Genomic DNA, 27,838 nt, shown 5'->3' on the forward strand with positions numbered 1-27,838 from the left:
GCGAAGTGAGAACAGGTGGGGGCAGTGTGTGCAGTTTCAAGTTGGACAATGAAGTGCAATTCTGACTGCAGGGCTTGAAAACATGGCGGTGACAACTTGGCGGCTATTGAAATCCTCAATCAAATGTCTTATGAATTCTCTTTGAATAATCACCACATAAGACAACCATCAACTCAACATATACTGTACATGCGCAATAAATAGATCTCTCAAATACCATCATGATTTATATCCGACCACAGTCTACACACCGCAACATCAGTTCTCCTAAAATGATTTAAGATTTTAGCCTGTATCATTTTAGTCATTATGATATTGGGTGATTTCTGCTCTCACAATTCAGAAATACACAGATAAACACATGATTTTTCCTGTTGGTAAATTTAAATTAATCATACTTGAACACATTTATTCTTATTATATCTTGAGTTTTAAAATGTATCTCAGTAGGTGTCCTGTACTATAGATACTATAGAGTAATCTGTGTATCATTGTCAATGTTTTGAACTAAAATAAGCAGGCTTCACCATGCAGGTGGATCTTTGCCACAACTAAATATTTCTTGTTACCAGCTGTACTGAGGAACTTATGTTTTCATGTCATTGTTTCACGTGGGATATATTTCTGTAGTTGCACTTTGTCAGCATGGACTCTTCACAGCGCATTTTAGATTACCTTACAGAAGTTGAAGAAGCAGCAGAGGATGTTCTTGCAAACAGACAACAGGTAATATTGATGAACAAATATACGAGTAGTTGATGAGCCAACTAACCATATAGCTGTCCTCTCTGAGTCAAGTAGCTATAGCTACGTTACCGTATTGAATGACGTTCTGTGGCTGAGCGTTGCAAGCCTCACACGGTTGTATTGTTGTTTTACAGTGTGGATTGTTTATCATTTTGACATTAATGCATACGTCGTCATAAAAGTCCCGATATCCCTGTTTTCAGATCGTGGATCTGGACATGAAGAGAAATAGGAACAGAGAAGCGTTTAATTCGTTGCGAAACGATACATCTTCGGAAGCAAGTGAGTGTTGCACAGCCTCGATTGATTGAAAGCAAATAGTGTATACAATGTCAAATAATGTGTAAATACTAAAACAAGACACTCTCTGCGTGATCAGTGTCAGGAAAGCCCAAAATTGGTTGATGTTGTCAGCCAGTCAATCTTCATTTAGTCATGCATGCGATCAATCAAGATCACACACGATATTTTTTCTTTGCAGAGAAAGTGAAGGTTTGCTTTGGCAACATGTTCATACAATTTCCCAAAGCCAAGACTAAAGAGATGATACAAAAAGGTAAGAGCCACACAATTCGTCATCATGTCCAGCTGCAATTGTTACATATTTCTCTTACATTGCCAAACAATGATATGAGTTGTAGCAGTATCTCAATCCCTCTTAAGCTGTTTTGTTACTCTGAACAGACCAAGAACAACTAGAGAAGGAGATAAACGACCTCCGCAAAGGGCTGAAAGCAAAAGTAAACCGTCTCAATGAGCTTCAAGGTAAGTGCATCCTGAAGACCTTGTAATTATGCTACTCTAGTTTTGGCTATATGTTTCTTGTGGAATTTCAGAATAAGTCCATCTTATCTTAGAATGTTGACAATGTATTCACATCTAGCTTTTGGTTTCAGGAAAACCTGAGCTGACAGGATACAACCTCTCTCCTCTTTCAAATGATGAGATGAAGTCCATCAACAGCCTGTTGAAAAGATGAGTTCAGCCTTCATGATTGTACTGCTATTCTGTTCCTTGTCAGTTTATTTATGATGTATTATGCAAGTATGAACATGTTATTTTATTTATCAAGTCCTGCCACAAGATGGCAGTATATATTCATGTGATGGAGTTCACTACCAAGCAGATAATCTTGTCTACCACATTTTCATAATAAACCTTCTGATTATGATCCTGTATGGTTTTAGTGCCTTATCTGCATCACAACCCATTTAAATGCCTTCATCATAGTAGTTGTAGTTGGAGACATCTTTCGGTAGTCAGGTGTGTACAGTAGCCTATGTGTGGGAGCAATGACATGTATATTCTGCATTTGCATTACTTTGTTTCATTTGGTTTCTGCTAGTATACTATTTCAAATAAAAAATAATACTAATAATAAAAATTAAAAAAAAGTGTTATTAGTTGTTCTTTTTCAGTTTACATGTTTTAAACTTCTGAAAAGCTAATAATTGGTCTAACTCTTAAAGTAACTCAAAGTGTACGCAGTCTGGCCCAGTGCAAAGCCTATCCATGCTTATCAATAAGTTTTAGAGCATAATTATATACAGTACATCCTGAATTATGATCCTGTGTTCTGCATGGTGGACAGGTAGTATGATCAAGGCCCTTAGCTGCAGAGGTGTGGGCAGGGAACAAGAGAGGGCAAGAGCTGCAGCCCTGAGAAAAGTTAAAGGGGGAGGGACAGTCACATGACTGAACTGGTGGCACACACTCACTTCTTGGACAAGGGTTGCATGCTGTGGCACAGATACCTGGAACCAATAAAGAATGAGGAGTGTATGACTCATGTGGTGGGAACCTGCTGTCTGCCATATATATACACTCACTGAGCTCTTCATTAGGAACACCTGTACACCTTCTCATGGTGGAGGTGCTGTAATGGTGTGGGGAATGTTTACTTGGCACACTTCATCAATCAATCATCGCTTGAATGCCACAGCCTATTTGAGTACTGTTACTGAGCATGTGCATCTCTTCATGGCCACAATTTACCCATCTTCTATTGGCTACTTCCAGCATGATAATGCACCATGTCACAAAGCAAAAGTCGTCTCAAACTGGTTTCATGAACATGACAATGAGTTCAGTATTCTTCAGTGGCCTTCCCAGTCACTGGATCTAAATCCAATAGAACACCTTTGGGATGTGGTAGAACGGGAGATTCACAGCTTGAAAGTGCACCTGAAAAATCTGCAGGAATTGCGTGATGCAATCATGTCATCATGGCCCAGAATCTCAAAGGAATGTTTCCAACATCTTGTGGAATCAGTGCCACAAAGAATTTAGGCTGTTTTGAGAGCAAAGGGAGGCCCTACCCAGTATTTGTATAGTGTTCCTAATAAAATGTTTGGTGAGTGTGTGTATATCAAACCCCTTAACTTTTTCCACATTTTGTTGTTAGTCTTATTCTAAAAAAAAAAAAAAATTCCCCTCAATCTACACACAATACCCCATAATGACAGAGCCAAAACAGGTTTTTAGAAATGTTTGCTAATTTATTACAAATAAAAAACTGAAATATCACATTTACATAATTATTCAGACCCTTTACTCAGTACTTTGTTGAAGCACCTTTGGCAGCGATTACATTCTCAAGTCTTCTTGGGTATGATGCTACAAGCTTGGCACACCTGTATTTGGGGAGTTTCTCCCATTCTTCTCTGCAGATTCTCTCAAGCTCTGTCAGGTTGGATGGGGAGCGTTGGTGCACAGCTATTTTCAGGTCTCTCCAGAGATGCTTGATTGGGTTCAAGTCCGGGCTCAAGGATCTCTCTGTACTTTGCTCCGTTCATCTTTCCCTTGATCCTGACAAGTCTCCCAGTCCATGCCGCTGAAAAACATCCCCACAGCATGATGCTGCCACCACCATGCTTCACTGTAGGGATGGTATTGGCCAGGTGATGAGTGGTACCTGGTTTCCTCCAGACGTGACGCTTGGCATTCAGGCCAAAGAGTTCAATCTTGGTTTCATCAGACCAGAGAATCTTGTTCCTCATGGTCTGAGAGTCCTTTAGGTGCCTTTTGGGAAACTCCAAGTGGGCTGTCATGTGCTTTTTACTGAGGAGTAGCTTCCATCTGGCCATTCTACCATAAAGGCCTGATTGGTGGAGTGCTGCAGAGATGGTTGTCCTTCTGGAAGGTTCTCCCATCTCCACAAAGGAACTCTGGAGCTCTGTCAGAGTGACCATTGGGTTCTTGGTCACCTCCCTGACAATGGCCCTTCTCCCCCTATTACTCAGTTTGGCCAAGCAGCCAGCTCTAGGAAGAGTCTTGGTGGTTCCAAACTTCTTCCATTTAAGAATGATGGAGGCTACTGTGTTCTTGGGGCCCTTCAATACTGCAGAAATGTTTTTGTACCCTTCCCCAGATCTGTGCCTTGACACAATCCTGTCTCGGCGGTCTTCGGACAATTCCTTTAACCTCATGGCCTGGTTTATGTTCTGACATGCACTGTCAACATGGGACCTTATATAGACAGGTGTGTGCCATTCCGAATTATGTCCAATCAATTGAATTTACCACAGGTGGACTCCAATCAAGTTGTAGAAACATCTCAAGGATGATCAATGGAAACAGGATGTACCTGAACTCAATTTGCATGAGTGTCATAGCAAACGGTCTGAATACTTAGGTGAATGTGATATTTCAGTTTTTTATTTTTAATAAATTAGCAAACATTTCTAAAAACCTGATTTGGCTTTGTCATTATGGGGTATTGTGTGTAGATTGATGAGGGAAAAAATGAGTTTAATCCATTTTAGAATAAGGCTGTAACATAACAAAATGTGGAAAAAGTTAAGGGGTCTGAATACTTTCCGAATGCACCGTATATATTATACAGTCATTCAAAACAAGTTCAAAGGTACAGCATGGGAAAATAGCCACAGGGCAAATTAGTTTGTTTTTATTCAGTGAGACCGACTGTAAATATATTAGTTTGATGAGTGTGATTTATTTTGTTTTGGTAGGAAATGTTCCATGTTTTGAAATTGATCAAGGGTGATACAATTCTCAGAGGGCTTCTTTCAAAATGTTACACTATGGTCATTCAAGGCCAAATGGGATGGAGCTTCACAATCACATTTCATAGTTATTGTTTTAACTATGTTTTAAAGAGCACGAGCAAGGATGAATAAAAAGCCAATGTTGTGGTCCTATCATAGCCTCAGCTGTAGTTTTTATGACATATTAATCATAGCTCATCGTAGACACCTCTCTATGTGCCAAATATCTGTTGAGAGTAAGTCAGTGGCTCTATTTGTTTGGTCTGTTGGTTGTCTCTAAGTTGATGACTCAACATCTAATGCAGTTTGGATGGGGATCTTTGAGAATGGCCATTTCAAGTAACAATACACATTCTACATACCAGCAGTTACAGTAGAACATTATATCTTAAAGGTGAAATACACTTAGAAGCTGATTATGAATGATAACAAAACTGCTTATAACAGAAGCAGGAGTGGAGGTATAGAGATGTGTTCTTTTAGTTGGTGAGTAAACAATGTGATGATTTGCTTTGTCTTATGTCTTATGCCGTGTGGTAGCTGATTGTTTAATGGTTCTGTCAAGACTGTATTCCCTTATGCCAGTATTCAAGTGATTCTCATTAATCTGCCATCACGTGTGTGTCAGTTCCCATGGCTCTTACCGATACAGTTTGATTAATGCTGTCTACTTTTTCAGTTCCGGTCCTCAGCTCAGTTAGCGTACTCAGATCGTCTGAAGTCGAAGTTTCAATTTCCTTTTCAGAAGACTCAGATAGTATCAATATTGCCTGTTGTCATGGTTCCCTAGAAGCATAAGTCCAGTGGCCCATTTTCGTTTTATATGTTAAGTGAAGGATGGCTTGTTGGAATTCTTCTAGCGGGCCTGGATATGGGTGTTACTGTCCATGACCACCTACTCACCCCTCGAAAAGGCTTTCCAGAGCATACCAGAGAAATCATGCCACAATTTGGGGAGAGTAATAGCATCCTACACCAAATCAATCAACATTTTTGCAATCAATTTGTCTGCCAGTTGACAATTGGTGCATGCAAACAGAGCTTTTCCAGACAAGATGATGTGCTATATTAGATTTAAGATAAAGGATTCCCCCACCATTGTTATCCAAAAGCCTTACATTTCATCCATTGTACTTTACATGTTTAACTAAATCCTCTACTTGGAACGATTTTAGTCTTTGAGTTCAGAGTAGGTGACTTTTAAGAAGATGCTCTCTAACATGACAATTAAAGCTCATCCAAAAGAGGCCAAGGGGCATCAGTAACACAGGTGATCCATCCCTCAGACTGAAGATAATCTGGGGATTTGTATGGAGCTAGCACAAACAAGGTCAAACAGACTCCACTGTTATGTACCATGGCTCGTCTACAGCCAATAACTAGGAAAGGGATTTTCCCACGGTGTCTTTAAAACTGTCAGAATTCATGAGAAAGCCCTATACACTGTGGAATAATCTCCATGGGTGTAGTACAGTATGTGCTGAGAGTCTGTGGTTGTTCCTGCTGGTTAAGACAGCTGAGGTTCTACAGTTTTGCAGATTTATGTGATTCACACAGAAATCCATGGTTACTTTCCACAGTGCGCATGGTTTTGACAGTGAATGCACAGAACAGAGGCAGGGGCTGCAAGAGCTGCTGTGCTCTGGCCGGTCAGTCTGGGACACATAAGTTTAATAAACAGTCCTGTGAATACAGTTTCCCCCTCTACCACCACTCTTCTGTCTTAGTTATTTGTTAGTCTTATTTAACCTTTATTTTACCTGGCTGTCCTGTTGAGATGAAAGTATCTTTGTAAAGACCCAAGCCCCAGTCTAAATTGACTGCAATGTCAGCAGTTTAACATGCAATACCAAAGTATGTAATATCAAAATATGAGAAAACCCACATCACAAGACAATAAATCACATTCAATATCAAACATCCTCACTCAATTTGCAATGAGTTTTCATAATCATATGGTCATCTGAAACGAGCGCTCTTACATTGAAACTTTCATTAAACATCTACAAACAAGCCAAAAGAGCATATTACTGTCAGTTATTATTCTTTTACATTCCCATCCAAGCCCTCGAGTATCCTGTGCTGACGTTGGAGGAGTTTGCCCTCGTTAATAAAATGTTCATAGAAAATGTAAAGAGACCATATTATTCCTCACTAGGGGTGGGAAGGGAGGTCTCACTTAGAATCAATATTCCAAAGATCTTTTGCTGTTTTCATACCCTTCCATCAAATAGGCTTTAGACACTACAGTGGGATTAATCTCATCCAGAGGTGTGAAATGTTGCAGAGGTTTGTTTGGTCTTTCCAGTTAAACAACAAATCTGAAATAATATCCAGAGAAATTAGGAGCCACAGAGTTTATTGTGGTAACGTACCGTATGTGAGTCTACAGACAGTGAGGGTGAAGTATGTTTTTGGGTGGGTAACACTGTTGCACTGAGACTGAGACAATAGGGGAAATAGAGGGAATAGCTGAGCAATTATTTAAATGTTTTGATTTAAATCATGAAAATGTTGAACACGCACAAGCCTTTAACATTGACTTGTTATGAAGTGGATGTGGAAATTCCATCTTCAAAGATATCAATGAGGCAAGATTGTACCCTCAAGTCAATGTTCTCGTACTCAGGCACTGTTTACCACAGTAAACACCCAGGACTATGGCTTTATAACCTCAGTCCTATTTCTGAACCCCAGTTAAACCAAATCAAGCTGGGGCGGTGAGGCTCATTCTTACACCAATGCGGTGTTGTATTTACTTCTAGGACCTGATTGGGGATAGGCAACTGTCTTTTTTTCAGTTTGTCCGTTTGTTTGCTGTGTTTATTTGTCATTAGGTGCAATGTCAACTCTTGTACTATATTATGCAGCTCTATTACTGGTCAGCCAAATATTATTGTGTGGCCAAGTCTTTGTGGTTTAATTAAGTTTTTTTTAACTTTCATTTATCTAAAGAAAATCTGTGTTGGGGAAGCTACTCGGACAATGTATTTCCATAAATTATCAATTACTTTACAAGGGAAGAAGTTGAACAACACTAAAGCTCCTCTTGATAGAAATATAGTTATGTATATAGTATGTCAAACGTTCACTACATTGAAACTACTTCGTCCAACACACGACAATCAGTTACTGAAAGATAAGTGAGATGACAGAAACTGAAACGGCTTAAAAGCTCTGAAATCACTGAGAAAGATACAAATAAAGGTGAAGTGGAGCAAAGTGCGGAGCCGGGAAGCAGTGAGGGAATAAATAATATGGACATTTGAAGTTTAAGGGCTTAGTTATAGTTAGATTCCTATTTCTTTTTTTGTTTTCAGGGGGAAATGTAGTGAGTAGTAACAGTAGCTCACTACACTGCTACATTATCAAAAAAGTAGTTAACTACTGAAAACCACTACTGGCAGACCCATAAGATGCAATATTGCAAGGATACTGTACACATCCCAGAGAGCGAAAACTAAATGATGTACTATATACCTTTTGAGATGGATGGCAACAAGAGAGGATCAGATTCTTTTTTGGGAAGATTCACTTTGATCAGCTGCTTGTAAAAGAGAGGCCACACACAACAAGACTGTTGGGACAAGTATTCTTAGGAAAGAGTGAGCGTAGACATTTTCATTATGGTTTTCACAGTTTTTGCCAGACTGCGCCCAAAAAGCATGCAGGGAATGTGTGTCATGGAAGCCTTGCTATAATTCCATGTCACTGGCGGGGTGTTCCATCAGCAGTAGCTAGCCAAAGCAGTCTCCTCTGCTGCGGTTTGGTGTCAGGAACAATGTTGACCAACACGCTTTGCCAAATAACATGTTTGCTTCCAGACTAAATTGCTCAGTTTGATAATAGGTAATGAAACACTATTCCGCCCATTTCATGGAAATGAGTACCATCTTGTTAGAGTCTGTCTGGCCTGTATGCTGGGGCTGTTCTCATGTTACCTGTCTGTTGGCTAGGTTAGCGTTAGGGTTAGGGTTAGGGTTAGTCCTGAGGAGCACCTAGGGAACCTGTCAGGGTAAAGAGGAGCCTTGTACAATGTCTTACTAACAGCCCGGGCTCTCCCTGTGTGCTCCACACCCTTGGCCTCCATCACTTGACAGGGGAAATAAAGGAAGACGTTCAAGGAACGTTCAACGTTAAACTCTCCAGAACTTTAAAATGTTAAACTCTCAAGGCGTGAGTGGCCAGGCAGATTACAGTATGTGTATCATTGGCAGTGGCATACTCACTGTACATTGGGCTGTCCCCTCAGTAGGTTCTTGAAGAATATAACCTATAAATGCCCCATGAACTTAGTTCAACTGTCTTACCCCATAAGAACCCAAAATATACTAAGCTTGTTTGACTCCATTGTTTGGAAACAATGTAATTATAAATCCTTGCATCCATAGCTCTGTCTGTGAATTTGAGAGTGTTAACATTTCTACAGCCACATCTCTCAGCTGTTTACCAAAGAAAGTGGCCGGTACACCCAGGGGATCAATCGGCCATCTGGCGGGCATGTTCTTCTCGTGTTGTTCTAGACGAGAGCGAATACTGAGCACGTTCAGTAGGCGGACAGACCAAAATGGCGACGAGGAAGTGCGCTTTTCATTGGTGGATTAGCGACATGAGCTACTATTATTGAAATGAATCAGGTGACATCAGACTTCAATGTGTCCATTCATGAACAACCGCTTTGTTGTTGTTTGCACAGGCCTACTATGCAAGTCCATGGAGGACATATGAAAACATTACTTTTCTCTCTCGTTATGTCGAGATCACAACTTATTTATCTCATGATCGTGACATAACAAAAGTTCTGTTTTGTCGAGATCATGAGATAAATAAGTTGTGATCTCGCCATAACGACAGAGAAAAGTAATGTTTGTTATTCATATGTCTTCGGCCGCTTAAACTGATTATTTTTCAGTTCTCAATAAGACTTTAAAAAATTAAAAAAACATTTTGTTGATCTCGTAAATGTCCAATGTAGATGCTGTCTGTATTCATATTTTTTTACACAGACACCAAAGTCAATCTTATTTTCTGCATAGGCTACTCTTAATGCAGTCTCATAGGATTATCTCATAAAAGAGATTTTTTTTTTTGTTTGCTTGGAACAAACAAGGTATCACTAGTTTCTCACTCCCCCTGGGTTTGGACTGTGGATCCCAGGGAAACCTTGGCATTGAGAGTTATTGAGGAGACCTTGAACAACATAATAACGCCTTTATTCCATGTTGTACATCACAATGATATATGGCTGACCTGGGAGGATATTTTCCTGTTACATTCTAACCCCTGCACTAGAGTAAGCATCATTAAACTGCTTTTTTGTGGGGGCCACATGCTCCTAAAATGTTCCAGTTTGTATAGAACATATAGCCAAATATTATGCACTTGAACAACATAATAAACCCTTTATTCCATGTTGTACATCACAATGATATATGGCTGACCTGGGAGGATGTTTTCCTGTTACACTCTAACTCCTGCACTAGAGTAAGCATCATTAAGCTGCTCTTTTGTGGGGGCCACATGCTCCTAAAATGTTCCAGTTTGTATAGAACACTTAGTCAAGTATTATGCATTTATACTCTGCGGAGGAGGTGAAGAATCCTTCAGGTTGGCAGGAATACCTGTTCTAAATGGTTTTAATGGCTACTGGAAAACCAATGGATCAAGTGTTGCACAATATAATGTCTTGTGTATTATATAATTTATTGGTTTGACTATCTGCCTTTAGTATCCTATGTTACGTTATTAATTAGTTAATATTGAAGACATTATGCTTCCCTATTGTAATTCATTTGAAGAATATATATTGTAGCCTATAGTGTTTTATATGTTATTTCAAGGAAAATGTACATTTCCAACATATTTAATCGACATTGTTGAATTTGCCTTCAACAGGGAAGATTGGATCACTTTCCATATATTCCCTCTCCTTGTGTCTACTGCTCACCAGAGAGCATGTCAATCTGAGATATATTGTTAACTTCAGCAACCCACTCTCACTCCCAGCAGCTGGATGGGAGTACAAGTGCATGCCATCAGAATAATCGACCTTGTGCTGGGCCTGCTGTGATTAATCATACTGGGAAGACCTATAGCTCACCTCCCCCAGAGGGAAGAGCTGGGCTGAGGTCAAATGTAAAGCACAATAAATAAGTCTACAGCATAACAACAACAGAGTAACTCTTTCCCCATGAGACTGTCATTTGCTACATTACACTGTCACTCACATGTGGTACTCAACAGTAGATTAATGGGTTTCTGACCCAAAGCAGCCAAATGTCGAAGGTTGCACACACAAATTACAGTAGGTTGAAAACCACTGGAACCACCCACTTTGGTCTGTGTATTGGAAAGCAGCAATTGCAACCATCGCACTGAATTCTAACTGTATTATTGCTACCACACTAAAATATGATGACAATTTTACATACAAATCCCTGCAGTATGAACGAGGTGTACAGTAACAGCTGGTTTTCAGTTTTTTGAGACCCCATTCCTCAAAATGTCCCTGTTGGCGAGTTATTGAGAGCCAGAGGCGCTATTAGTCCCTTGGTAGCATTGAGGGCATACCAGCAGTAGCTCTAGAGGATTCTAGAAGATGTTATCTTCAAACCATCATAAAAGTGAAGATTTATTCTTGTGTTCTTCCTTGAAAGAGAGGCAAATGTCCTGGGGATACAACGGTACTCTGTTTTGGCCTGGACCAGTGTGGGTGGCTGCTGTGCAGGATCCTGTAACCCCACTGAGCTCCTCTCCACAGTACTTAAAACGCTGGAGTCAAACAGAGGTCTCACAATGGCCTCACACAGACCTGCAGCTCAAATGCAGAGATTTATCATACGTTCCAGAACTGCAGTGGATACTTTGTGCCTCTTAAATTATGATCATAGTGAGATGCGTGTGTGTGGCCAAAGCCTCAGATATTCTTCAGTTATCAATCATTTATCACAGCATGTCAGTGACATTTGTTAACCAATTACAATGATTACCATATTACTAGTATGACAAATCAAGTTTATTTGACAGACATACTACAGCTCTAGTAAGGCGTAATGGTGGGTGCTGTTTTTAGACCACCCTGAAGCTGCTCATAGAGACTTCTTTTTAATTAGGCACAGGATATGAACACTATTTATTTTATGTACTGATTGTCATTCAGTGTCACTCTTGTCAGTCTTGTTACTGACAGACAAGAGAGACTCATCATGCATCTTAAGAACAAGTACTTCATAGGTTATTAATGTGTAAGAACCATTTTATCACATAATATCTTGAAACAAATGGTCATTTATGTACCATAAAATGAAAAACTACCACTGTTTCAGTAAAATACTCTTTATACTCTCTCTCTCTCTCTCTCTCTCTCTCTCTCTCTCTCTCTCTCTCTCTTTCTCTCTCTTGCATAGGCCATTTTCAGGTTATTTTAAAAGTATTAAAAGATTCCACATTATAGTATTCCAGTATTTATAGCTGTATGGCTTTTCTCTATTCAGAATGAATGGAAACAAACACAGCCTTGTAAAAGTCTGCAAAGTATGAGTAAAAAGCTAAACTGCCTGTATTTGGCCATTTGATCTTGATGCCAATGGCAACACATACTCAGACATTGTTTGGAGAAGTGAAGAGATGTTCGACATGTCAAGAGACTGAAAGAATTATGCATTTTTGGTTATTTGTTTAATTTCCAGGATATCCAAAAGATCAAATAAATGGAAGAGGGTGACTTCATAAAGGTCTTAATTTGTACCGCTTGACCTGTGCACAACAGCAGAGACTTGTCAGAGAGAAATGGTTATGTCTGAAATGTTCAACAACGGCAACAATCAAAGTCGACGGTCAAGTGTCTTCAGGTGAAGGTCAGCCACAGTGCAAATCAGGTTCAAATGTGTCCAGAGCAGGTGTGCATTTTCAAATTACATAATATTATTTTGCACTTACTGTCATAGTTTTAAAACATTCAGTATGGTGTATCAGGAAACAACTAAACTACAGTTAATGATTAGTTCCGTAGGGTGGGGGGATTTTGTGCTGTTTTATGCCGTAGGGCTGCTAACTTGACAGCTTGGTTTATGGCTGAGCGTTAGGTTTGGAGCTGAAGTACATGTAGGCTACAGATATGAGACTGGCATTCTTCACCAACTAAGGCTCTACAGTTTCCTGGACTACTTGTCTCTGAGAGATACTGTAGAAATGTACAACCACAATGTATGAAGCACATATCTTTACTATTACATCATAGTTGTAATGTCATCAGAGGATGCTTCATTCTCCCATATATGCTCTGAGTAGTTTCTCTTCCTGTGTCAGAATCCAAGTAGCTATCCTCTCCCATGTCAATGACTTAGTCAATAGATGAAAAGCCCTAACTTGCCTCAGCTGAGACCTCCTTGGAGTTCAATAGAGCCATTGTGTTCTAATGCTGACGCTTGGTAAAGTGAGCAGTCTCCACTGTGAGGGTGCAGTGATTGCGTAGATTGGCATTATGAGAACCAAACATTCCTAATTTGCAATGGGAGTTGATTTTCTTTGAGACACCCAATGCTGAGTGTGTGTCAAGTGCCTTGTTTGGAGATGCCTGGTCTGACCCACCTCAGGCTTGATACTGCTGTTTACCTTGGATAATGGAAAGAGGACAAATGGGAGGGTGCCTGCTTGTCTCTGTGAGGGGCTCCGGGGAGACCTCACCACCAATAAGCAGCCTGTCCTCAAAAGAGCTCAGCTGGGTCAGTTACCCAATCAAAACAGACAAAGAATGCCTGGGGCTGGGCATGTGGGGTCCAGAGTCAGACTAGACAGTCTCCTGTGAGGTCCTCACCTCTCAAACCTTTAAGCTCAAAGCCTCAGAGACACAATGTGCAAAACTCTGAGGAAAAGCGGGGAATCAAAATGAAAGGATTTAATGATTTCGGGTGACCTGTCTTGAGAATGATACAGTAGGGAGTTAATTAATTGAGCTGTTTTTATATATTCTGTGTTTGCCAACTTGAGGGCCAGAATTTATTCAATATCCTATTCCCTCACATTTAGATTATTTGGGCTCTTGTCTGCTTTTGGAGAGGTAAAACGTGTATCAATCCAGGAAATTCATATAAAAAGTTACGTTGAATGCCAGTTTATGAAATAACATCAGATTTGACTGGTTAGGTATAATGCTCCAACTAATGCCAATTCAAACTATTTTTCTTACTTGAATAACACACAGCACTGAAGTGCAGAAACTATTTGACCACACTAATGAAATGAACAATAAGTTAACACTGTAGTTTTTGGCAAAGAGACATGACATGCTGGTCTTAAACAAATGTAAAACAAGCACCATCTTAAGAGTAAAAACAGACTTACAGCTATCAATATGAGTTCAAATTCAAAACGTCACAAAAGTTTGCCTTAAACTGCCCTTGGCTCTCATGTTTGTAGAACGTTGCAATGAAAAGACTTGGCTAAATATCCTGAACAAATTGAAAAGAAATACACATAACAGTGAGAAGTGTATCAAATTCAACACAAGTGGACCTTTTTCTCCTTCATCTCAGAGAAGACTACATATTGGTTTCTTTTTTTTTCCTTCCCTGCACTTAACCCTGTATTGTTTGAGTGACTCTGGGTTATTGTTTGAGTGATTGTTGAGTGACTCCAGTTTATTGTTTGAGAAACTGGAGAAGGAGCTGTTTAGTAGCCTACATATAATATTTATTTCCAGTAAACAACTCATTCTGTGCCTGATAGGCAGATACTGAAGATAGAGCTACAACAATATTAACGAAGGGAGATCTAGTGATTTTGCCCTTGGACAAATAACTATCATTTATGGAAAATGATGTGTATTGTCACCTATGCCAAATACCTGAGGCAAAGAACTGAAGCCTTGTTGAATGTTATCATCCCAAAACATTGTCTATGCCAGCCAAGCATGATCCGACCTGAGGAATATCCTCCTCGTTTTCTCTCTCTTCTTTCTTTCCTCGAACACTCCTCAAAGGGAGACAACACAGCCAAACTCCAGACCATGCCCCCACCCTGCCCTCTAAGCATAGATTCCACTCGCTCATGTCAACATAAACCTGACCTGAGCTCACATTAACATAAACCTCAGAGAGAATGTGGATTGCATTTGTGAGGACAACAGTGGGGCCGGTGAAATAGGTCCTGGTACAATAACAAAACTTGTGGAATTTAGGAAGGTGAAGTGAAAAAAAAGTGTAAAGCTCTTCCATCAGCCTGTCAGTATAAGTGGTGTAAATAATTGGGGGGGGGGGGGGGGGGGGGGTTACCAAAGTATGTTGGCTACTGTTGTTGACTGACTTGATTAGCAGATTGAAGTCTTCATGCATGTTGACCTGGGCTGGTTGCACAAGGCTCAGTGTGGAAGATGCTTGTCTCTAGGAAATGTCCTTTTGCTCACCTTCCCTAACCAAAGGGCTTCAGAGGGTCTGCCAGTGACTGTTTATCTCGATGGCTGAGCCACAACCACAAGTTATGTGAAAGTAAATTATCCCACTCAACCCTTATTCCCTAAGGGATATTATTATGTTGGGATAATCACACCAATGTATCCCAGGGTGCATCCATCATAGATCAGACTGAATTACCATCACCGCCAAACCAAAGCTCCATTTCAAGATGTTTTCAACACTAGAGATGCATTGGGGAAAATAGCCGATATCTCACGTGTATGTCTTTTAGAGACTTGGATGCTGTTCAGTCAAAAGGGCTGGGTTGTAATCTGTTGGACGATCTCATATGGCATGTCTTACTGCTCTTCTCTCCAGATTGAAGAGTTTTGTCTTTCCTCTATGTCTGAAATCTCTTTGAGTGGCATCTAAACATGCTCAATCAGAGTAATAAGCCATGTATGTAATTGCAATGTAATTGGAACCTGTCTCTCCCTTTCCCACTGGCCCATATTATTATGTCAGAAGCCAAAACCTAAAGCACAGGTACAAATCTAAAACAACAAATCTAATAAACTCCAATATGCTTGAGAGTACCCAAACAACAAAAACATATCTAAGTGAATATGTTTACTGTAATTTGCTATTGAAGGAAAAATGTGCATTTGCTATTTATTCATGAATCTATTGAAAATATTCTTGACATGTATAATCTTATTTTAACCAGCCCCCAGTCATTTAGGTGTTATTTTGAAGGATCTATGCTGGACCCTTGACCCTGTGACTGAACTATGTGGTCAGGGTTGCTACACCCACCCATATAATAAACAGCTCAAGCTCAATAGCCAGCCAATGCCAAAGCCACAGGCAACCAGGCACTTTAGAGAAAAATGTGCAAATTGCATCTTTTGGCTGGAAAAACCAAGAGGTTTGTTTCTCTGAGCATTTTTCTTTGGATTTAAGCTTGTTATAAAAATCCCCCCAAGACAAGGACACTTCTGGTTTGCTGGTATGCTCCTCAGACAATCCATATGAAACAAAATACTCCATATTAAGAATAAACTGTACATCCAGATAAACACCAACACATCTCACTTGTGCATTCAGCAAAATGATTCTTATTTATCTATAAAACTCCTTCTACTCAACAGTCTCCTATATCACAACATGTGCAAGAAGTCACCAGGTGTGCTGAGGTTGGCATCTCACACAGACTTAAGGACAAACACATGGCTGAAGAAGCCAATGAGTTATCACCTCCTTTTCCCCTGACAAAGAGAGATAGGTAACTTGGTTTAAAACATTTTTTCAAACTTTTCTGATTGATTAGGTCACGAAGCCTTTGTGGAAACACTTTCTAAAGCAAACAGAGCTGTGAAATATTGCTACTGACCCTGACTAGAGCTGAGGCCACTCTGTTGAGACTATGCACCTACTTCCTCAGTACTGGACCTCACCTAACTTTCCTCCCCAATGTGTCAGGTGGGGTCAAATATCGACACATGACTGCTCTACACCCTACAGTTTGTATTTTAGACAGACATGTTTCATGAATGAACTATTAACCCAGGTAGCACTTTACAGCTCAGAATAAGTAGGTTATAGTATGGTAATAACCATGGTAATTACCAGTAATTACTGATAGTTACAGTAACAAGAAATACAATTAACTAAGGTAAGACAGACTTTGCAAGAAAGAATCTTGTTTCCGTATTATTGTTCCACTATTTCCATATTGTTCCTGAATCATTTAAAACTGATGAGCACACATTTAATTTAATTTATAACCAAGAAACAGAGAAGGTACCAGTTATCAGAACTGGAAAATGCTACTGTTCCTATTTCCATTTTGTTTGCTTGTATCCTGTATTAACCTAACTACTGTAAGACCATGGTTTGTTACCCAAAAACAGAAAAGGTAGTTACTATGAAATAAAGTGGTATTTGTAATGGCAGGAGTACTCAGGCAAAGGACTCAAACGCATGACTCAGAGACAAAAACTTAAATCCAATAGAATAGTCTTTACTTTCAAAAAGGTTCGGTACACAGGTAGGCAGGCAATTGGTAGGCAGATAATCCAGGAAGGGGGTAGGCAAAGCAGGGTTTGGTACACGGGTAGGCAATTCAAAAAGGCAGGCAGATAATCCTTTGTATCATAAACCTTTGTATCATACTTGTTGTTGGAGTTGGATGGAGTTGGCTCTTCTATTGGACCGAATAATATTTCCAATTATATTCACTACAATATTTAATTCACCACAATAACAAGACATTAGCTACAATTATTCATTAATTCAAGATAACATAATATTCAATACATGTTTGTGGCCTTACAATCGAAGGCTAGTCCTAGTCCTGGCTCGAGCTCCACAGCCAACGTTAGAGCTGACTACTTTCTGAGGTAGGTAGGTAACCTACGTATTACCACTGAGTAACACTGGTCTTAGTTGTGAGGTTAAGACGGGGTACAAGGCTAACAGGAAACAGCTAAAATAGCATTCTCCAGCTCTGATACCACCTTATTTCATAGTAACTACCTTCTCTGTTCAAGCATCTTTCATGCACAATAATTACTTGGAAACTACAATCCAACTGTAATAACAAGGTAATTGTCTTTCTTGTTACCAGTAACTACAGGTAATTACTGGTATTACCATGTTATTACCCATATATTCCGAGCTGTAGTGCTACCCACATTTATTCTGTTTTCCACTTTTGCATTCGCCTGCTCTTTAATGAAATTCATCTGTAGATGTAGGGTGCATTTTGTATCAATTCCCACTGTGAGTGCTCTGAACTGAGGATCTGGCAGGGAGTGGCTTCTGTATAGTTGAGGAATGGTGACCTGGCTGGATGGTCTGACGAACAGCAACAATAAAAGTTAAATATATATCTAACAATGGGCCATCTGTAATTAAGCTAACCAATACTTTATGCATGGGACAGATTTATGTGAGTCATTTACTAGATATATCTCTTGCAAGGTAGTATTAGTATGACAGTTGTGGAATGTATATTTGGAAATGATTCACCAACATGAGGTATAGGGATATTGCAGCTGAGATCTCACTTCTCCATAAAGTAGAACTTTTTTTTTTCTTATTGCTGATCTTATTGCTGATTATTGCCAAATCCTCTCAACTGTCCTGAATGAATCCCTCGAGGACACCAGCACCATTCATAGCTCTGAAAGTGCCTTAGATGGCATGAGAAAAATAGGTGAGACATCAGGTCATTAAAGCTGTGTGATTCCATGTTGTTTCCCCTCTCTTCTTTTTAAGTATTTAGATGGCATCTAGGGGGCTCTAAGAGTGGCAGGATGCTGAGTGGAATATACACTTGACATAAAAACTGCACATAACCAAACTTGTTCAACCTCCACTTGTGAGAGAAGGCAACCATTGGACATCAGAGGTAGTCATTCAGAAATGTCATGGCTCATGGATGCCTTTTTCATAAATGTTATGTCTGTGTCTGGCTAGCTTATTTGTCAGATGAGCTGTTTCCAAATCGTATGTTTTCTATCTAGTAATCTAGAGGTGCTCTGCTTAAACCATCTAACAGATTTAGCAAGGCTTTGTGATACTTCGATGATAAAATGTATTCCTGCTGCCAAAGGCAACATAACTTTAGTGCTGAGACACGAAGGGCAGATGCTATCCAATCTATTATACAGAAACCTATAAAGCATGTACCTGTAAACATAAATGAATGTTGAAGTGTTCCAGGAGCAACACTGAGCTTCCTGCATACTCCCCCGGAGGTACTGTACAACCGCTGGTGAGTCAGTTAAGTTTATTGATTAATGGCAATGTTAATAAATATTGATTCCAACTCTCTGACAAATCTGATTGATCCTCTCTGCGGCATCTATATCTATATACACACAGTATACTTTATTTAATTAGAAGTGGTGATCTTTTGGATCCCATGAGTGATCATGACTTAAGAGGTGCAACTATAAAACTGACCAGCCTTTTCATTTGTTTCCCTTTTCATAGATTTTGATTTGTCAAACTATTCACTTATAACAGGGTTTGATTTTGTGGAACTTGTCTCTGGCACCTTGGGTTTGTGCTAAGAGGGCATGTTCAGGGCAAATTCCGAGACATCATATAATTCAAATGGAACCAAATTCATCCTGCTCTTATTGTTAGAAGATATTACAATAGGGCACATATCATCTCTTATTGAAAAAAGAGAAAGATCGGATAAGCTCAAGGATGTTCAACTTCATTACATTTTATCCAGGAGTATACAGTAATAGGCTCTGAAAAATGTTCCCAGGTTTCTTAAGACATTATTTGGCTCTAGGCCTTCTGTGATTGTTGTATTACATGAACAAGCAGCAATAAATAGGAAAACATGACTCATTTGAAATATACATTTTATATTTAATTGCGGTGCTTGTTACTTTATCACATGTTGAAGTTACATCCATCTGTGAAGTTTGTAGTTTGAAATCTCATAAACAATTTTGAAGTGGTTCTAGTTTGGTTTGACCCACAGTAGGTGACCTGTTTGGTCTACAATATGTGACAATATAGACCTACAGGTACAGTTTGCTGTTACAATCTTAACTGTCTCAGGGAACATACTGTAACAGTAGCATGACAAAACAAAAGTTGACAGCCTCTTTGTAGGTACATACACTAGGACAGGTAATAGCTGAAACATGCAAGTTATCTGCAAATGCTGTTAACACAGATAACAGAGGTCTATATCATTACAATATGTAAACTGGGAAAGCAGGTATCAATAGGTAGTTTAAGATCAAAGTTATATTTGGATTTGAGGGAATCCTAGTGAGATTACATGTAATGAACCAGAGGTCTCCACAGTTCAACCTACTGATGGTAAGGAAACTGTGTCATGCCCCTCTTGATTTCCTAATGATGGTAATGCTGCTAATGCTTGTATACAAGCAAGCTTGTGCAAGCTTATATACAGTATAATATACTGTATACAGCGTATATGCTTGCATTTAGATTTATACCACATTTCCAGTTATACTTTAGGAGCTTAATCGTTTTTGAAAATACAGACATACAGTTATTCCAGATTTACCTCCAAATGTGTTATAACTGAGGCAAGGAAAGCAGTGCTTCCTTTTGTCAGAAACTGAGTGACAATACTGCGCCTCTACAAGGACCCACTGGCATTCACTTTTCAACTTAACATATCATTGGTGAGTAAAACCTACATTCTTAAAAATGGAATTCAAAATGGCAATGTATCTAGTCACATCCTGCCACTCATCATTGTATACATATTAATTAAAGTGTTTCCGAATATACTGTAGTTGTTGCTATGCACATTTTTACATAGTCTATAGATACATGGTATAAAAATACTATGATAAGCTTTATCAAAACAGACATAATCCCCTCATTTCAAATTCATTTTCAAAATCCACCTCAAATGCAGTGGTCTGCAGGGTCTCATTCTATTCATGGATGTGCACAGATCCATCAAGATGAACACAGGAAACAGTCTTTGTACATGTGTATCATGATGAAACCTTTGAGGATTACTCCATCAAAAAAGCTGCAAGAAACATTATGTATATTGATCTTTCAAGGCCAATGCAAATTGTCCATATAGGCCTTCCTCTGGATCTGACAGTCTTGCGTATCCAAGCCAGCTGAGACAGGACGAGTGAAATATACCCCACATCTGCCTTGCATATGTAGGGATGCAAAGCTAAGAGCAGGCACTTCATGAATGTCCCTCCTCGGAAGCCTGTCTCATTGAGTTCAAACTTATGAGCCTTTTCCACGAAACATGTGGCCATCCATTGTCGTTATCAGTCCATCAGTCGACAGGGCATTTAGTAAGCTGTGGCACAGCTCAACTATGTGTCCACTATATAAAATATATGTGTCCACCACATGTCCGTGGAGGTATGTCTAAACATTAGGTTGCCACATGATGGGTTTCTTTAGAAAAGCTGCATTGGTGTTTTTCAGATCTCTGTTGAATTATGGAATTCTTCTAACAGGTCTGTCAGTCTGGATGAAATGTTCTTTCAGGTGAATAATCCATGTGCCAGGGCAGGCTTATAAAGGAAAAGTGTTTTCCACTTGTCTGGCTTCGCACAGTAGACTATGGCAACCTCTGCCTGTGAGAAAGAAAAAATGGAGAGCCATTATCCTAATGCATAGTACAATGATTGTCCATGTTTGCTGTTATTTCTAAGGTGTGGCTTAGTGTGAGGTTCAAATGGTGACACTTTAACTGCTGTATAGCTGTCAATCTTTCCTGAGAGTCGGGACAATCCTTGTACGGCAGGGAAACGTTATTTTTATAGTTGAAAAATATTGTTTTTGTTTCATTATTTGTGATTAAACAAATAATATATAGGGAAAATATTTGATTTTGTAATTTTACAAAATGTTTTCAATATTATTAATTTCCATGACGGGTCTATGCCAGGAAACTGCTTTATCCTGAGCAAAGGATCAACATTTTTAAATTCAACAAAAAAGTGTTTCTCTTAAAACAGACTTCTAAAAGATGTCTCCGGCAATTTCGGCAACTCTGTCTGATTTTTCCAAAATCCAAAATTATTCAGGAATGAGCAGGGTCAGCTATGCCATGAGGACCTCATTTCAACATGCTTACATATACTGTAGTGCAGCAAGACTACATATGGTCTTTTAATTTCTCTATTTTTGATCAAATTAAACAAACAATATTGATATCACGATGGCCACAACCATACCTGTCAACTCCATCTTGCTAATAGATTAAGACATTTACTTCTTCTTTAGTATTTGAAGTATTATTTGTGAATATTGTAATTATTTCTTATCATGTTATTTCATATTTTGAAATATACATATCTTGATATTAAATGCCAGGATATCAATACTGCTACTCTGCAAGTGTTTGCAATGATATTTTATTTTCTGAGAAACAAATATGCCAGTTTTTACCATCTGTTGTCACCTCTGTCAATGGTTTGCCAACTCCATAATTTTCTGGTCAACTCTGTCAGATTACCTTTTTTCAATTTTCAAAACAAAATAGGTTCATTGCTGTTTTGCAAGTATGGTTCAACTATTAAAGTACTTGTTGTGCTTCACCTAAGCTATCCTCTTTGCTTTTTAAATGTTGTTTTGTGTTCTTAATCTTGAAAAATACAAAGTCAAAATTAGAAGGCAGGTGGTGCCAGGGTCCAACATCAAAATCAAACAATTTTAGTCTTTAAATTCTTTCTGAACAATAAATAATAACAAGCTTTTTATTTTGTCTGATGGAGTTGACATAAATGCTGTTATCAATCGAAATCGGAGCCTTTTATTTTTAAGGTTGTTCCTTGACATGGCTTGTAAGCTGAGACTTTGGTCTATAAAGGTCTATATTTTAAATGTACTGTAGTTAAAAGAAGATTTTTATTTTGTAATAAAAACAACAGGATTGTCCCATCTTTCAAGAATCCCTGCTGTGTATATTGTGGTATACTCTCATAATAAAAACATTGCATTGACATTGCATAAACATGCTGTCACCTAGTGCTTTTAAAAGTAAAGAATATTACATTTGGAGGTGTGCTCTTAAGAGTAGCTATATATTATACCTGTCCATGCAGAAGCTGCTACATTTAGAGTCACTCTGCACTGCACACACGCAGCGCTGGGACTCAGTCCCGCCACTCTCAGTCTGGGTGGAGCGACGTGCACGCTGTGAGCCTCTGTAGCTGGACATACCATAAGGTACGGTGCGCCTGCAAACACACACAAACACAAACAAAAGAGACAAAAGTTAAAACCATGGCTGATAAAAAACATCATGCCTTTGACTTTTATTAAATGTTAATTATATGTAATAGTTTTTTATTATAATTTTCATATAATTTTTTATATATAAGTTATATATACTTATACGTTTAAGACGTTATCTTACTGATTAATATTCAGGGAGGAGTTTTAAGGGATTTCCAGATGAAAATGGGTGTTCCAGATGTAACCCCCAGGCCCCCAAATTAAATCAAACTGCTACATTTGTTCTGCTCCAAAACATTTAACATAATTAACTTTACCACCAATTACAAATTTACTCAATAACACATTGTGAATGTCAACAACACATTGCACATGCAATATGTTAGTTGGGAGGAAGCATTAGAGCAGGAGTAAAATGGTTTAAATGGAATTAATCAATTCCCCAATGACATGTCTCTCAACAGAAATGGGGCCGGTTTTAAACAACATCTGCCTCTTGCAATTAAAAGACAAGACTAATCATACTTAATCATACTCAGTTGGCTGCACTTCACATAGCATTGTATATTTGCATGGGCTTGAGAGTGGAATGCTCAGATCAAGTCAAGACATCGAGGTGTCGTAATTTCCCCAGTGATTAATTACATAATGTTCTAATGTTGTAACAGAGTATGCTGCCTGCTATGTAGTAAGTTTCAGATTCTAGAGGGGAGTGGATCTGTAATTATGCATGTCCTCAACTGACATTTCACAAAGGCCTCCTTAAAGGTGTAATCCTATAATTTGAGCAAATGGCTCTTGACCGGTGAGTACATGAAGCATGCAGCATCTGAGAACCCTCAGGAGCACAGCTTTGTGGCTCTGAGTGGTTGGCTAAGGTGTTGACAAAACACAGTTTAGTAGCACACAGGAAATTCTCTCACACTGTGACTCTGGAAGAGGAACACCCAGTTAACTTCCCTTTATGTTCCCTCTAACCCTAAAGACTCTGTATCATTAGTATAGAGAACAGACTCTCATGGGGCAATGTCCCCAACGTCTGGTCCGAGTCCCGCACAGATAGAGCAACACTCCTAGGCAATCCTGCTGTCTATTTATGGCCCCCTCATAAAACACATGCCATATTTACAAACCCAATGTTTGTAAATGCACATATTGGTAAACCAGTGTTATACCAATACTAATGGTGCCCATCATCACCCATCATCATCACAACTGAATGGTTGATGAAAATGTGTTTGCTTCCTGACGGATGGACTTAATATGTGCCAGTGAGTAGTTGTTAACCCTGTGACTGTGATCTTTGCCTCGAGATACAGGTTATACACACTCAGGAGCTTGTAATACGACACCGGTCCTTTAACAATGAAAGGGTCATATAAGCATCCATCACTGGAAGGCTGCCATGCATTCCACCACATAGGGGTCTGACACACTGTTATTTCGAACCCCTGATATTTGGTATATATTTACCCCTAATGATTGGGTTTCACAATCATTTGACAACCATCTGTAGAGGATATTGGGCACATCGGATGCTCATTATAATAAATGGTGCCTCAAGAGAGGAATTCCTATACAAATACAGAGGAACATCTTTTACTTGACGAGCTGTAGTTAAAGGAATTTAGAATAAATCCAGGCTATGTACTACCTGTGGGTACTTGCCTTTATTCTTGTTAGAAACTCTAACTGTTTGTTTCCCCCTTAATTTTGAGGTGTCTTCAGGGCATGGCTGCCTTGACTAATACCAGTGATGCGAGCACAAAGTAATATGACCTGCCTTGCCCCAGCCTAAGAAAGAATACAACAAATTGGAGGAGAGAATGGACATTCCAATGTTTTGTAGCATTGGGGAAAAGGTTTCTCTGAATTGAGAGAGAGCTAGGGAGGAGAGGCAGGAGGCTAGTGTGTGTAAACTATAAAGGTGCCATCTTCTCATCACTGCCAAAGCTTCAGTCAAAGACAACAGAATGGGGTCTGGGGCTCCAGTCCTGCCAGCTACTTGGCTGGGGGTTAGAGAGCTTGCCCTATGAGAAGATAAAATGATCTCAACACCTCCAAATGGAGAGAGAAAAGGAGAGTGGCCTGGCAGGATAATAAAGCAAGGAAAGAATGCTTTCATGTGATTTCACTTGCCTGTTTGAGAAGGAGGGGAAGAAAGGTATCGCTGCACATTGTAAAAACAGCCGTACAAAGGCTAGATACATGACATCTACCATCTAACATATGCATGTTTTTCAGCTACAATGTCTTGCAAAAATATTCCTCCTCGTCTTTATTACATGATCACAAGGTAAAACACTATTGATCTCTGTGGGTTCACACAGAGCCTAATAGGGGACTGACAACCTTGTTTGACAATCTGTGCAAAACATCAGTGGAGTTGGTCGAGGAAACACCTGTGTGATTTCCACCATATGAAATTCTCTCTGGGTAGCATGGGTAGCTGTGAAATATACATCTGGAATCCCGTGCTGAGAGAACTCTCAGCTTCATCTGAAAAATATTACTCCTGGAAAGGTCCTGTGAGGAAAACATCTCTTTGATCTTGTTCCATTCTGCATTGCCAGTTTAGAAGCACACAGTGGTGCACACAGTGGTGCCATTTAGTCAGGTGAGAAGGTATTGTAGTTGAGTTCCTCAGGAATATTATTGATGCAGCCAAGTCATGTGCTAAAAATGGTTTTCAGACACCATAAATAGGTAGAAAATATTTTTTATTATGTGATCTTTTTGTCCATTCATGTCCATTCATGATGATCATTTTGGCCCCATCTCGCTCCGGGGACCATCACAGACTCAGATTTAATGAGACTGGTGATACAGTGAAGCAGTCAATGGCAAATTACCAATATGGATACATAAAGTGGGACACAGTGAGTGTACGCCTACATTGCTTGTAAAATACAATGTGTAAACACGGGGTGATGAGACAACTGGAGAATCGTTATACATCACGATTAACGCTCACTTTTAATAAGAGAAGGTCAGAGCACCTGTTTTCTCTTACATTACAGACAGCAGGGCCTGTCCTTACTGGCCCATCCTCAGACAGGTTATCGTTGCTATTTATTTCAGATTGTTGAGATGTCCACAGACAGGACATGCTGGTATCACTCATTGAAATGTGAAATTGATTAACAAAGTAAATGTTAAAGATGACGGGCTTCAGACAATACGTTCACTGTTTTACCAAAAACAGCTTTGTGCGGCAGTCATAGTTGAGGTTGTTTGGTGGAAAGAACAACCTCAAGTACAATTGCTTTTGTCAGATTTCACATTCAGCGTTTCTAATTACAAATCAGAATGGAGAAACAATGCTAATAAGGTATTTGCTTGTTTGGTTTTTGACAGGCCAGCTCTAACTTTACTCTAAAATTGGGTTCAAACCATAACAGAGTAGCGGGGACCTTTCTGCCCCAATTAATGAGACAGTATCCTTGTAAAACAGTGAGCTACATGGTTTCAAACAAAATGAGTCATAGTCAAGAGAGGTACAACTCTTAGTTTCTTATTTTCTCAGGCCGCTCTGTGTAATGAAGTGAAACAAGGAGCCTGTGAGCATACATTATGACTAAACTGTTAGATGATAATTCACTCATCACATTCAGGAAAAGCAACTATGCGTATAACAGTCAAGAGGAGAAAGGCAAAATGATATGGTCTAATGCTTCCCACAAATCTTTTCCCAAAGTTCAACAATACTCTTTTTAACAATAGTCTTTTTCCCCACACACTATATAGAACAAAATACATCTGGCAATAGATCTAGTACCTGCCAGGTGTTGGCCTTATAGCACCAACATCTTAACAGAAGGCTTAAAGGGTCACATCACAATATTTTACCTCACTATCATTATCTCCAGCACGAACCATGAAATTACCCCAGATGAAATCTAGCAGTAAAAATGCTAGCTTGAAGTATACAGGGATGCTTTCAGTTCTATCACCTTTGTGGAGCCCTGGCAGGTTAATAGGGTTCAATCTCTGATGTTGACACCCCTCAAGGGTGTAGCTGTACTACAGTAAGTGAACCAACTCTCTATTCACAGCAGCTCTGGACACCCGCACAGAGCAGAAAAGCACACATATATTTCAGTGTGATTCAAGTTCAATGTATGCTCACAGAGAGCGTTATCTTTGTGACTCAGAGGCCTTAGTGTGGAGGGAAATACTGTTAGCATCGGAGATAACACTGAACTCATACTGTAGAATATCATACAAGTCAGAAAGAAAGTGGTAATGCAAATATTCATCATACTTACTCTGGTGTGTTGATCCAGATGATATCCAGGTGACAATAATATACACACTCCTTGTCTTTGTAACTGTAACACGTGCATCGCTTTTCACGCCTTTGAGGCTTGGACAGCTCACACAGGTGACACTCTGCAGTCTCCACACTGTGGGAAGCAACACTGCCCAGGTCTACTGTGGAGGTCCTGGGGAGGGCATTCATCTTAGCAGTTTCCATTGCTCTCCTTTGGCTCACATCCTTGCTGGGGGGTGAGTAGCCTGGACAGAGAAGATTCAAAACAAATATTGAATACATTTATCTTGCCGACACCTGGATGAAGTTGTACATCACACATTACAAGCCTATACCTTATTCAGAGCTGCTGTGGTTTTTAAACTTCCAAAATTCTATATATAGCCACACGCACGGTCATTTTGCTAGCTTTGAGCATCTTCCACCGAAAGTTGTTCATGCTAATTAATTTCTAAACGAATAGTAATATTGGTTAATTATAGAAAAGGGGGCATTTTCTGAAATAACAGCTTAATATTGCGTGCATACAATGTATAAACCTAGGCACTTTGTGTGAAATATCCAGCCAAATAAAGCCGCACCCTTGAACAAACTTGAAATAACCAATTATCACATAACTTACCATTTGCCAATACTGCTGTTAGTCCGATTAAAAGCAAAACTCCCAGATCCATCAATGATACATTAGCCAT

General features: G+C 39.3%; 2 protein-coding genes across 2 annotated transcripts; one reads left to right on the forward strand and one right to left on the reverse strand.

Moving 5' to 3' along the window:
• Positions 1-638: 638 nt before the first annotated feature.
• Positions 639-2,105, forward strand: pdrg1 (p53 and DNA-damage regulated 1). Its single transcript, XM_083668896.1, has 5 exons — positions 639-726; positions 951-1,029; positions 1,229-1,303; positions 1,432-1,512; positions 1,644-2,105. The coding sequence occupies exons 1-5, from the start codon at positions 646-648 to the stop codon at positions 1,724-1,726; spliced, it is 399 nt and encodes a 132-aa protein (XP_083525022.1). The 5' UTR covers positions 639-645; the 3' UTR covers positions 1,727-2,105.
• Positions 2,106-2,356: 251 nt separating this feature from the next.
• On the reverse strand, positions 2,357-27,838 carry LOC310803634 (endothelin-3; the record flags this gene model as incomplete). Its single annotated transcript, XM_083668488.1, has 5 exons — positions 2,357-2,360; positions 2,466-2,501; positions 22,729-22,875; positions 27,142-27,391; positions 27,769-27,838. The coding sequence occupies 5 exons, from the start codon at positions 27,836-27,838 to the stop codon at positions 2,357-2,359; spliced, it is 507 nt and encodes a 168-aa protein (XP_083524614.1).

The sequence above is a fragment of the Argentina silus genome (genome assembly GCF_951799395.1).
Source record: "Argentina silus genome assembly, chromosome: 4".
NCBI classification, from domain to species: domain Eukaryota; kingdom Metazoa; phylum Chordata; class Actinopteri; order Argentiniformes; family Argentinidae; genus Argentina; species Argentina silus.

Bases quoted from the DNA above. Each gene is read 5' to 3' on its own strand.
- pdrg1 (XM_083668896.1), top strand. From the start codon at position 646: ATGGACTCTTCACAGCGCATTTTAGATTACCTTACAGAAGTTGAAGAA. The intron at 1,304-1,431 runs GTAAGAGCCACA...TACTCTGAACAG, and splicing joins TAAAGAGATGATACAAAAAG to ACCAAGAACAACTAGAGAAG. The intron at 1,513-1,643 runs GTAAGTGCATCC...TTTTGGTTTCAG, and splicing joins CCGTCTCAATGAGCTTCAAG to GAAAACCTGAGCTGACAGGA.